The sequence below is a fragment of the Neolamprologus multifasciatus genome, chromosome 18, assembly GCF_963576455.1.
Source record: "Neolamprologus multifasciatus chromosome 18, fNeoMul1.2, whole genome shotgun sequence".
Taxonomy (NCBI): Eukaryota; Metazoa; Chordata; class Actinopteri; order Cichliformes; family Cichlidae; genus Neolamprologus; species Neolamprologus multifasciatus.
Window position 1 is genome coordinate 13034697 of NC_140456.1, and position 12119 is coordinate 13046815.

The following is a 12119-nucleotide window of genomic DNA, read 5'->3' on the forward strand; positions in this document are numbered from 1 at the left end:
TTCTTTTGTGGTGATATTCGATTAGTAGTATGCTCAAGTACTGAGGCAGTCTTTAGTTCAGTGCTTTGGGTTTTAACATTTTCTGTGTTTCACAGGAAAAATACTACATTCAGTGTGTATCTGTATTAAAGTATTAGACACTAAAACTCACCATATGAAGCTTTTAATCTGTGAAGTTAAACTCTAGCTTATCAGAGCACAGCGATTAAATAACTTGCACTTTTCATATCATGAACACAATTTACTTTTAGTCATCTGTGCCTTACTTTAGCGAGACCTAAATACCTTTATGTGTAGAAGAGTATTTTGTTACATCGCTTCAGGGATTGAAAGCGTTATTAAAAACGCAGGTCATGAAAAGAGCTAGTCATTTATTGTATTTGAAAGTGAAAATGTGCTCTAACTCTTTGGCCACCCCCTCATCTTATGTCATGTTTGTGGCCGATTAGACTGATACAGCCTGTTTTGATGAGTGAATTATGTGGGGGGGTTTTTTATAGCAAGCCTGGAGTTCTCATTTGGAATGAATCACCACATGAAAGCAGCTGATTGTTTTCTGCAGCAGACACTATTCATCTGTGAGCTCCATTAAAGAAAAAAAATCTCCACACTATAATAAGTTGTATAAAGGTTATTTTTCTTGCAGAATGAGCTTCACCGAGCTCAGATTTCCTGCTGCAAGCGGCACGCACCGGGCTGAGTTTTCTGAAGATGCAGAACTTAGCTCATTAGTGAGCATTACACAAAAAAGGAAATTGTTCACAGTGGCTAAGTTCAGTGTCCAACATGAAAGAATGAACTCCTGCATACCTGAGAGTCTTAGCTTTCCTCAAACTGAGAGCCGAGTGGAGAGAACGGACGCATGGGATGAACAAAAAGCGTCTGCACCATAAAACAAAGAGGAATGCTGTAAAAGACTTTGCATTTCCAGACAAATTGGAAGGTAGTTTAGGTCCTTATGATTTAAGGGGGGGTTTGAAGAAGAAGAAAAGGGGCAACGATAGATAACAGCAGGTTGAATCAGTGTGAATTTGCACAGCCCTAATTCTCAGAGGATTTTCAGCACTACATCTCACTTTTTGATGGGGTTATTATTCATGATTTGAGTCACAAGAATACTGGTGTGTCAAATTTGCACTTTTCTTTTTCTTATTTTTGCAGAGCTTAAAAATAGAACCACATCTTGTCAAAGTTGGTGCTTTGGGGAGTGAAATAATGAATCATTTTCCAGGGTGTGTACTCATGTGCCTACTGAACTGGATTCAGTGTGTCTTTGCAGAACTGGCTCAGTCCAGCAGGAACAAGAGTGACACCTAATGATCATCAGCATAACCAAGGATGCCATCAATATCCCCTCAAAATGATCACAATGTGGCAAAAAATGACCACAAACATGTTTATCACCACACTCGGCAGCATGATTTCAGGAGAAATGATGACATAGAGAGATTATGTGTCCTCATTCATCCATCCAGTGTGTGTGTGTGTGTGTGTGTGTGTTCCTGTCTAGCTATCTTTGTGAGGACTGAAATCTGCATTCTACTATACTTGTGAGACCCAGCAGTCACTTGTGAGGACACACAACCCGGTCTTCACATTTTTGAAGGCATTTAAAGGCATTTTCGAGGCTCAAAATGGGGTTTTAGTGTCAGGGTTACAATTAGGTTATGGTTAGGTTTAGGGTAAGGGTTAGGGTCAGGCATTCATTTGTAATGGTTAGGGTAAAGGGCTAGGGAAGGCATTATGTCAATGAGGGTCCTCACTGAGATAGCTGAACGGGTTTGTGTGTGTGTGTGTGTGTGTGTGTGTGTGTGTGTGTGTGTGTGTGTGTGTGTGTGTGTGTGTGTGTGTGTGTGTGTGTGTGTGTGTCCTAATTTGTCTCCCTGTGTGGGTGAATCTGGCTGCCTCTGCAGGGAGTCGCTACCAACAGCAGCTGATTTGTGCTGAGTAACACTTTGCGTCGCCTCTCTTCATTCCTCACACGATAATAAGCTGTCAGCGTGTCTCCAAGCGTCTTCACCAAATTGGGATACACCGGCTCCAACACCTCTGCAGTCATTATATACCTGAATGGACAGGCCCTGCGTTAGCATAAGCAAAACTGATCATCATAAGACATGCTATTGATTCTGGACGTCCTCAGTTGTTGAGGTGCCGTGTGAACAATTGCTTTTCACCTTGGGCCATCAGCCTGTGGACTCATGCATTAAAAAAAATCTGCAGAGATGTGCAAAAATGAGAAGAGCCTACTCAAAAATGCAATGGAATTTCATATAGATTTTCATTAATTCACTGTAGGTGAGCACAGTGCTACTGTGAACAACAAGAGAGCATTAAAGAGGGTGTACGGTGCATTTTTTTAAAAAAAGGTGGGGGCGCGCCCTTTGCTTTCTCTTTCAATGAAACTGGTTATAACAGCAGGGGAGTCAAATACACTGGAGCCTGTTTGAGCAGGTGACAGAAAACGTACTCCAGTTTATTTGAAGTAGTGATTCATTAACTTATGTTTAACTGTAAAAAGTCAGATTTTATGTTTCCCCCAAGAACTTTGTGCAGACATTATTATGCATGCATTTGGATGTCACACCCTTTATTATTACACTGTTCGTACAAATGTACAAACCTCCACAGTGGGCTTCATGATTAAACAAAGGCTGCTTCAGGTTTGTATTGATTTGCATAATAATGCACATGTGTTGCTTTTTATTGCTTGTTACACGTTGAGTCTCCATATTGAGAACTATAAGCACTGTAGGGTTATTTACAAGCACACAAACGGCTTCAGCAGACCTTAAAAAAGACATGTAATTTTAAATCATCTTATATAAAACTCCTTTTTCACCCACCAAGCATTTTTTTAATGTATGGATTTCAACATCTTTGCCATCCTAAGCAGCAACTTTATATACGGTGTAAAAGAAAAAAAAACAAAGAAGGTGATTTAAAAATATAGCCTTGTTACTTCTTAATTCATAATTTTACATTTTCGTGACATAATGCAGTGTTTTGTGGTGAGTTGATGAAAGAAAACTCGCCTGAAAGTTCTCAGACAGTACTTCTGAAATTGTTCAAATATCTTTAAAACCCACACAGATGCAATCAGCAGTATTTTGTAATAAATGGACACATTTGAGGAGAGAAAATTTCTGGGGAGGCCTAAACCCTGTTGTTGGCAGCTAAAGCTGTTTTTGCCTTATATACACTGTATTTCCATGTATGTTTGCTCATGTTACAATAAATCAGCGCACCTATTTCTCATTTTCACAGGAAAATATGAAGAAATGAGAGGTCACTCAAGACTTTTTCACAGTACTATATATACAAACAATAAAACACTCCTTACTCACTGCTCGGTCAGTAAAATGAAATAAAGTATCATATAAAGTTTAGCTTTTTCTAACAGGTTTCATTATTTCTAATGAAATATTGTGACATTATTCCTTTGACTTTTATTGTTAGTACATGGTGTGCGTTCTTCCACTTCTGCATATGTTTTTATTTCTAACTTATGCGTAAAATTGCCTGATTCAAAAGGCTGAAAAAAAATCTTTGGTTTACTACCAAACTACGGCATTAGTTCTCAAGGGACACCTAAGACATCCTTCATTTAATCAGTGACTGAGTACCACAAACTCTGCATAGTCAGCTAGTTTATTTATTTATTTTATTTAATGTGAAAAGAAAATTTAAAGGATTTTAGGACTAGACATGTACAGACAGCATTAATGAAATGTGTTAGTGATTTCCTAATCCAAATGAAAACAGAAATATTTATCAAAAGACAATAAGGAGTGTAAATACAGTAGATATGATTGGTTACTGGTTTTAAAAATACATTTAAAAAGTGGTGTGAGTTGGTTGTAATACTCCAATTCTCCACTAGGTGGAGCTGAAACCCCACGCTCACCTGTGCACACAAATTGGGGCAATTAAACTTCTCATTCAGTCTGTTATCGTAACTTCTTCTTCTCTGGTTTTCTTTATTTCTTTATTTGGTGATGCTTTTGTTTTTTGCTGTTATTCAAAGAGAAATATTTTACAGGTCAGTGACGTACGAAAACGTCGTCGACGGGCGTGTTGCTGTTCGTGTGTGTGTGTGTGTGTGTGTAGAAATGTAGGAAGTAACGTTAACCTAACTTTCGGACCAGGACGACGCGGAGACGTAAATCCTGAGTTTCTGAACGAAGTTGTGATTTCTAGGAGTAAAGACGACGCCGACCTGCTGGGAAATTATTCTGTCTTCATTTGAAAGTCTCTCTTAACAGTTTCTTGGCTCGCTTTTACTTTAACAATCAGGTGAAGGTCGTTTTTTGTGTGTTTATTTATTCCTCCTTAAAAGTATTGCGATAGGAGTCGGTTAGCGCCAAACGGAGGTGCAGAGATCTTCGTCTTCCCCGCGGCTGTCTTTTCTGCTTTTAAAGATGAAATGAGAGGTTTTGCTCAAAAGGTGAGGCTCGTTTTGGCATTTTAATTCTTTAGTGCTGTTTACCTGTGTGGGTGTTCACTTGGGAATTTAGATGGGAATAGTGGGAACTTAAACACTGCTGTTTGTCCTTCTTTTCCTGATTGTGTGTGTGTGTGTGTGTGTGTGTGTGTGTGTGTGTGTGTGCGCTTACACAGCGGACCCCTGCTGAGGTTTTGGAGCAGTGAGTTATGCTGAGGACTGTCTCTGACTGTCAGGATGAGCACTACAGATGGATCTGGGGCCCAAGAGTATGATGAAGAGGCCCGTGTTGTGCAGATCTACCCCAGGGTGTCGTATGACACAGCTGCCTACTGTCCCCTGCAGATCAGTGTTGGGGACACCGTGGCGTTGGTCATCCACAATGCTGTGGTTACTCTGGACCTGGACCCCAACCAGGCATACGACCTGCTGGAGGTGAGGAAGAGCGGGGGAAAGGAGAGGCCGCTGGAGGCAGGGGACTCCCCTTTGGAGCGAGTCCTGCTGTGGCCCACAGAGGTGCAGAAGTGGCACCCTCAGAGCAAAGGGTACTACTTCATCCTGCAGCAGCAGCAGGTCAACAAAGGAGGGTGCAGAGCAGAGATCTGCACAGGGGAGTGTGATGACCTCTGCAGCCTCTCCACACTGACTGAGGAGAATGTTCTGGAGGTTTTACGCCAACGCTTCTACAAGCACAAAATCTACACCTACGCCAACAAGATCCTCATCGCCATCAATCCCAATAAGTTCCTGCCTGTTTACTACAACCCCATGTACGTCAAAATGTACGAGAACCAGCCACTGGGAAAACTGAGTCCTCACATTTTTGCCATCGCCGACGTGACCTTCCGCGCTATGCTGAACAGGCAGGCTAACCAGTGTATTGTGATAACTGGTGAGAGTGGCTCAGGGAAGACTGAAAGCAGCAGTTATCTCATTCATTGCTTGACTTCACTCAGCCAGAACATGTACTCCAGCGGGCTGGAAAGGACCATCCTCGGGTCCGGGCCAGTGTTGGAGGTAGGTCACTGTTATGTGATGCAGCTCAAACCACTGATATAGAAAAAATTTAAAATAAAAGTTGGAGCAGTCCAGAGTTTGCCCCCCCCCCCCCCCCCCCCCCCCCCAAAAAAAAAGAGGCAGAGGCAACAAGATACCAGAGCTTCTCACATAGCACAACATCTGATAAAAATCACCTTCAATTGTTATCATTTAGGTGTAGAAACACTGAAGAATTCACATTGTTGCCTCCTGATTCACCAAAACAGTTCACCAAGTTGACTGATTCCAACTGCCACAAACATTTTTCACAGCGTCTCTATTATCTGTTAAATATCACTCCAAACTCGATGAGCAAAACCCACGATTGGAAAAAATCAGTCCTTGCTTTGTGACATTTGACAAAACAGTCAACCTTTTCTTTAAAAGAGAGGTGATTTCCTGGCATGAGAAATTATCACTTTAGATTTTAGATCTTGCAGATAGCAGCACACCCATCTACCTCTCCGGGGTTTTTTTTTTTTTTCTTTTACTGAAAACATATTTTCAGTATTTCTACCTGTAACCCCAATTTTCTCTCTCTCTCCCTCTCTTTTTTTTCTTCACCAGCACATACTGCAAACCCCAAATAACATTTTTCGTTGAAACATATTAGTTTTGGTTAATTTTAGAGCAGGTGTGTCAAACTTGTTTTAGTTTATGGGTCACACATTGCTTGAGCTGACGGTACAGTGGGGCAAACCAGTAAAACCACTGTAACATACACTAAATTAAAAAAATAAAAGAAGTGCAAAAAAAAGTACATTCAAAACTTCCACCTGGGCCAAGGCCAAGCCCTTAGAAAGCTGCAGCTATACACCAGACATCAGACGGCTTAACAGAATGGAATGTCTTAACAAATGTGGTGAAACACTTAAATCTATACATCTTGACACTACTTTCATTAGATTACATTCCACTGTGGTTTGCAAACTGTAAAGTCATAAAACCTTCAGATCAATGGCATTTTTGCCATTTATGGTGGTGTAGTAGTTAGCACTGTCACCAAAGAGAGTGGCTCAGCGTGGTTTACCTGGGGTTCTTGATTCCTCTGTGTGGAGTCCGCGTGCTCTTTCATGTTTCACGTGTAACTAAATGCCCTCATTCACCAGGTGTTATTTGGCACAGATTTTCACACTGGGTGCCCTTTCTAACATGTCCACGATACAGGGATTTGTGTTTTCTCCCGGTCTCAAACCAAGATTTCTTGTATATTATCTGAATGTGTTAGCTGCTACACTGTGGAGTAGGGCTGCCACACACGATTATTTTGATAGTCGACTAGTCACCGATCAATTTTGCGATTAGTCGACTAATCAGATCATGCATCCATTGGACGCAAAACATACAGCTTATTGCACCAGCATGCATCTTCTCTTATATAACTATCATTAGCTTACAGCTTTAAGTGTTTAAGGTATGTGCTAACTAAAAATAAAGACAAGATGATCGTTTATTAAACTTTTCATGAAATTAGCAGATTGTCTTGGTGGAGTTTAATAAACTCAGCCAGCTACTCCTTGCTATCCAAAATATAACAGGACATTGGAGTAAATTCTCGATCATCTCACACTTCTGTTTAATCAGTTGTCTGTTTGACGTTTATCCTACTGCTTTCGGGATCTTACAAAGCTTCAAACGACGCGTCGACTATTAAAATAATTGGTCGTCAATGATTTTGATAGTCGACGTAGTTGTGACTAGTCGACTAATTGTGGCAGCAAAATCCATAATAGGGGACCCCCGTGGTAACCACAGGTCTCTAGGGAAAAGTGCCTAGTTTGTAAACAGTTGGGGAGTGGTTCCTGGCAGTTGCAAAGTGAAATTGGAGGACAAAGGGGTGCTTCACTGAAAACTTCTGTGATTGGTTTGGTAGCCAGCAGACTATCGCAGGCACCAATAGATGTCGACTTGTCAGTTTTTGTGCTATTTGTTCAAGTTTCACCTCAGCTCGCAGCATAAACAAGCATTTGCAGGCCCGCGAGTTTGACACTTTTTGTTTTTAGAGAGTGATTATGTCATCTCACTAGCGGACTAATGCTGATCATTTGATTCTGCTGCAGTGAGTGACATGACTAAAGCGGAAAGATTGCTTCAAGCTGAGGTCTGACTTGTGCTGAGTTTTCTGATGGATGAGGGTGATTTTTGTTTTCTTATCCTTTTTTAGACATGCAAATGAAATACAAAATGTTCCAAATAGTGAAACCACTGACTAGTAACTTCCTGCAGCAGAAACCTCAGCTTAATCAAGATAAACCACAAACAAATTCAGCTCTAAAGGAAGCTCCTGTAATCCTTTACTAGTGAAAAGCTCTGAAGAGCTATTAATACCATCACATTAGAATAGGAAAACAAATGAGCATTGCTGTTTTTGTTTGTGATCTATGTGTTTTGCAAACATGTCTCACATCAGGATTTACATGAAGCTCAAACAATTTCCCAAAATGTGAAGGCACCAGAAAGTAAAGCAAAGTCTGCTGGCTGGGAATTCCCACTTCTTCTTTTTTTTAACCCACCGCTGTAGTTTCACTGTAGTCTGTGTTGTTTCTATCACACCAGCGTTATGCTACAGTGTCCGTGTAAATGAGTAACAACACATTTCCCACTTGCTTTCTGTTTCATTTACCTGTTGCACAATTGCACAATGCATGACAGAGAGCAGACATGAAACTAGGCCAGATGCTTTTCCTCTTTCAAACGTATCCAAGTGTGTGTTGTATTTGCTCAAGGACTGAGAGGGGTTCGTTGACTTGGTGACAGAGATTCGCTTAAATCTCTCCCAGCTACCAAAATGTGTAAGAATGCTCTGTTTGAGTTTATGTACAGGCTTTATCTCTTTGTTGGTACAGCAACTAACCTCTTACACAAAGGATATCATCCCACTTTGTTTCCGATTATGCACGCACACATACATTCACACACCCACTTGCAAACACAATCCCAAAGGTCTAGCTTTTCACTGGACAGTTGCTAAAATGGATTCTTCTTCGCTCTAAACAAGTTGAGCGAGTTTCTCCTTCCAACAGGTTGCAGCATAAATATTTTTCCTGTTAGCTGAGCTTTACCTCCTTTTATAGTGTGTTGTGCTCTGTTCCCAAAAAGCTTATGGGGAATCGCCGATTTAGCTGTGTGGTTTATTTAGTATATCTTTATTTGTGTTTACTGTGGTTTATCTGTTGTATTTTATTTCTTTGTTCAACATTTTGCTAGTTTAAAAAAAAAAATCTTTACTGACGTCTGAGTTGTCACGCCACAGTGTTTACCACAGAAAGTCTGGCCTTGCAGCAGGAAAAAGGCACTCTTGTAGCAATCAGGATCAGTTGACATTAATCTCTTTCGGGGGGGGTTTATTGTTGTGTAGTTAAGCCACTGGGATTTCCTTGTATGCATGAGTCACGCCTCAAGACTTGTTCCTTTTTATCTAAAATCTGAAAATATTGGGCCTTCTGTTTTTTCCCTGTAACTTTCAGTGTTATCTCAACTGTTGTTGGCACGTAGTGGAAAGTACACCTAGCTTTGATCTTCCTGATGCTAGGAAACGGCTACTGACTTCAGACTATTTGTCATGTGTCATTAAAATCTGCAGTCTTTAGTCCGCAGATGACGACACCTTGCATTATCCAGAAATGGTGAATGATTGATTGGGTAGGTATTGGTGATCAGGAATGAGATTGCTGAGCTCCACTGGGAGAATTTGCTGGGTGTTGTCTTGAATGAAACAGAGTAGAGAAAAGAAACAGGAACGTGTCAGAACATGCTTGGGCAGGCCTGCTGCTAAACATAAAGAACAAAGTATAAATCACTTTTCTCTCTCTCTGTATCCCTCTGCTCTCTCATAAAGGCACTCTTTCAATCAATTCCCCTGGTTAGTTTAATCCATGGATCATGGATTTTCACAAGTCCACATATCGAAGGAGATTACAGATTATTTGAAGCTGTTCTGTCCCATTTTCCCCTTTTCCGCCTTTAGTATTCCACAGTCCATTTGGCACCAGTTCCATTACTTATTTTGATTTGCAAGTCAGCAACTGCAACATTTAGGTGTTCACTGGTAAACATGAGCTAGGCCAACCATTCTTAGTGTGGGAATTGGCCCCCAAAAAAGGAGAAGTTAAATGAGCAGGATTTCGAGAGCGTTTAGATGATGTGCTTGATACATTTTACATGATGTACGTGTCTGTCTGTCTCAGTGTTTGTTTCTTTGTCCTAGACCAAGAGTTGGGCAATCAAACGTGACAAAAATCTCAGGCCCCTGAAGGTTATTTACTATATCAAACATTATCATGTCATTGTGTTGCCCAGCAATCACCTAGCATTATGATTATATTAGCAGCATGATAGCATTTATGCACCTAGCAATAAAAGCACCAAACCATTTTTTTTATTGTCATGACAGTAACCTCTCACCTGTACTGTCAAAAGCCAAATCATACAAGCTTAAAGCAATGTGCTAGGTGATTTTTTTTTTATTCTTTTACATATAACCATCCTCTACCACACTTTTCTTTTTTTTTTTTGCTTTAGTCAGTGTGATTAAGTATAGTCTGCTAACAGAACAAATAAGTCAAACAGTACTGTATTATGCAAATGCATTATTCAAATAAAACAAGACAGAACATTGCTGCTGTTGATATAATATTCATATTCAAATCAGCGGTGAAAGGTGTCGCAGACTGTCTGCACACAAGCTGGAGAACCACAAAATTTAATGAAAGAATAAAACAACTACTGCTTGCCAACGATAAACATAATTAATGCCACGTTTTTTTTGTGTATTAGCAACTTTATTTTTATTGTCATCAATTATAATTTCATTTCCAATTTTTTTTGTTTTTAATCAGGATCTCTATCAGCTTCAGTCTAAGCTGATCTACCTGGGATCTGTACACACACCATCCAACAGCCACGGCACATAAACATGAAAGAAGCAGGTTCCTCTTACACAGGCAGCATTGAGTTTCATAGACAGAACAATAAGAAATTATTAAAAAAAACACCTGCATTAGAGTCAATACATAATCACTCTACAGACATAACGTATTCTCCAGTATAATTTCTATTTCATTATATCACTGCATGTCCCATTTACATATTTATACTTTGCACTCATATTCACACAGCACATATACATCCTGTCTCCATCAACTGTCTTCTATATTCAGATAACTTTAATTACAGTTGCTGGTTTTGGTAATACTGCTTTAAATTGTGAATGGGCTGGTAGTCGGTCCAACAGTGAGCCAGCTCAATTTACCATGAACTTTCTTTGAAAAGGACCAGAACAGATAACACGACACGGCATTTAAAACCTGTTTCATAATCTTAGCACTGCTTGAAAAATAATAAACTATAAAATATATTAAAATTTATCACTGAAATTTCTTCTTCTTTCATGAAGAATAGAAAACAGCTTATTTTTTACATTTGCAGGTCCTCAATGTGAAAAAAGTTCCCCATTATAACTTCTCTCACTTCTAGTATTTCCCACTATGGTAATTGCTTTTTCTCAAGGCTAGTTCATAGAGACCAACCTTACAAGCATCTACATATCTACCTGAATTAGTACCTCCATTATCTTTGGGTCTATAAAGGACCTCCATCTTTTTTCTGCATATCACGGGTTCTCTGAGTTTTGATGAGTGAGTGCACATTTCCAGCATGTGATTGTGGATGGGAGAGAAAGAATACCTGGTCTTTGTTATGTTCACAGATTGGTGGTTTACTGTGATGACTGTGATTTTTGTTCTGGCGTTTCTTTACACCATCTGCATTTGTCAGTGTTGTGATGGTTAAGTTAAAATTGTTACCCGTGTTAGAGAGAGCAGCAAGCAGAGTCTTGATCCCAGTATAAAGTCTTTCCTCTTTATACTGCATACCAGCTATCTTTTTGTCTCTCCACATACCTTTCATTTTTTCCCAGCTCCATCCACCAACATTATTTAGTTGCCTTTGTTCTTTATGTGAAATTGATTCATATGAAATTTAAAAGGCAATTTGATAGTCTGTCGAAAGTTACATGGGTGTAATTTTGAGAACTTTTCAGTGATTTTTAAAGTTGTTCCTCCTGGCATGTGATCAGAGCTGTGTGTGTATCTAGCTCACTGTCTGCACCGCTGCTCTGACCTGTTAGGACATGACCGTCAGCCGAGCATATAATGGAAAGAAGTGTAAGGATATCTTCAGAGAACGGATGTTGGGGCGATCGTGGCTCAAGAGTTGGGTGTTCGTCTTGTAATCGGAAGGTTGCCGGTTCGAGCCCGGCTCGGACAGTCTCGGTCATTGTGTCCTTGGGCAAGGCACTTCACCTACCGCCTACTGGTGATTGCCAGAGGGGCCGATTTCACGATATGGCAGCCTCGCCTCTGTCAGTCTGCCCCAGAGCAGCTGTGGCTACAACTGTAGTTTGCCTTCACCAGTGTGTGAGAGTGAATGAATAGTGGTATTGTAAAGCGCTTTGGGGGGGTCCCGAAAAGCGCTATATAAATGCAATCCATTATTATTGTTAGTTTAGTTTGTGTCCCTCAGACATCCCAAACTGTTTTCACCTGGGCCTGATTAGGAAAAACTATTTAATCACTACCCAAAAAAATGCAGATGATTAGCTGTCTTTGAGTGTGAAGAAGCGTAATTAATTCCCGTA

The 12119-nt window shown here is 40.2% G+C and overlaps 1 protein-coding gene across 5 annotated transcripts in view; it reads left to right on the forward strand.

Annotated features, from left to right (window-relative positions):
- Nucleotides 1-3925: 3925 nt before the first annotated feature.
- The window catches only part of myo9b (myosin IXb), a 32841-nt gene continuing 24647 nt past the window's right edge, over nt 3926-12119 (forward strand). Inside the window, exons 1-2 of one of the 5 annotated variants that reach the window (XM_085140371.1) lie at nt 3926-4447; nt 4621-5461. In XM_085140371.1, coding sequence (XP_084996497.1) covers nt 4682-5461 — 780 coding nt within the window. In that variant the 5' untranslated portion in view covers nt 3926-4447; nt 4621-4681. The remainder of the gene's footprint in view (nt 4448-4620; nt 5462-12119) is intronic. The other 4 variants (XM_085140368.1, XM_085140370.1, XM_085140372.1 and 1 more) reach the window with 4 other exon arrangements.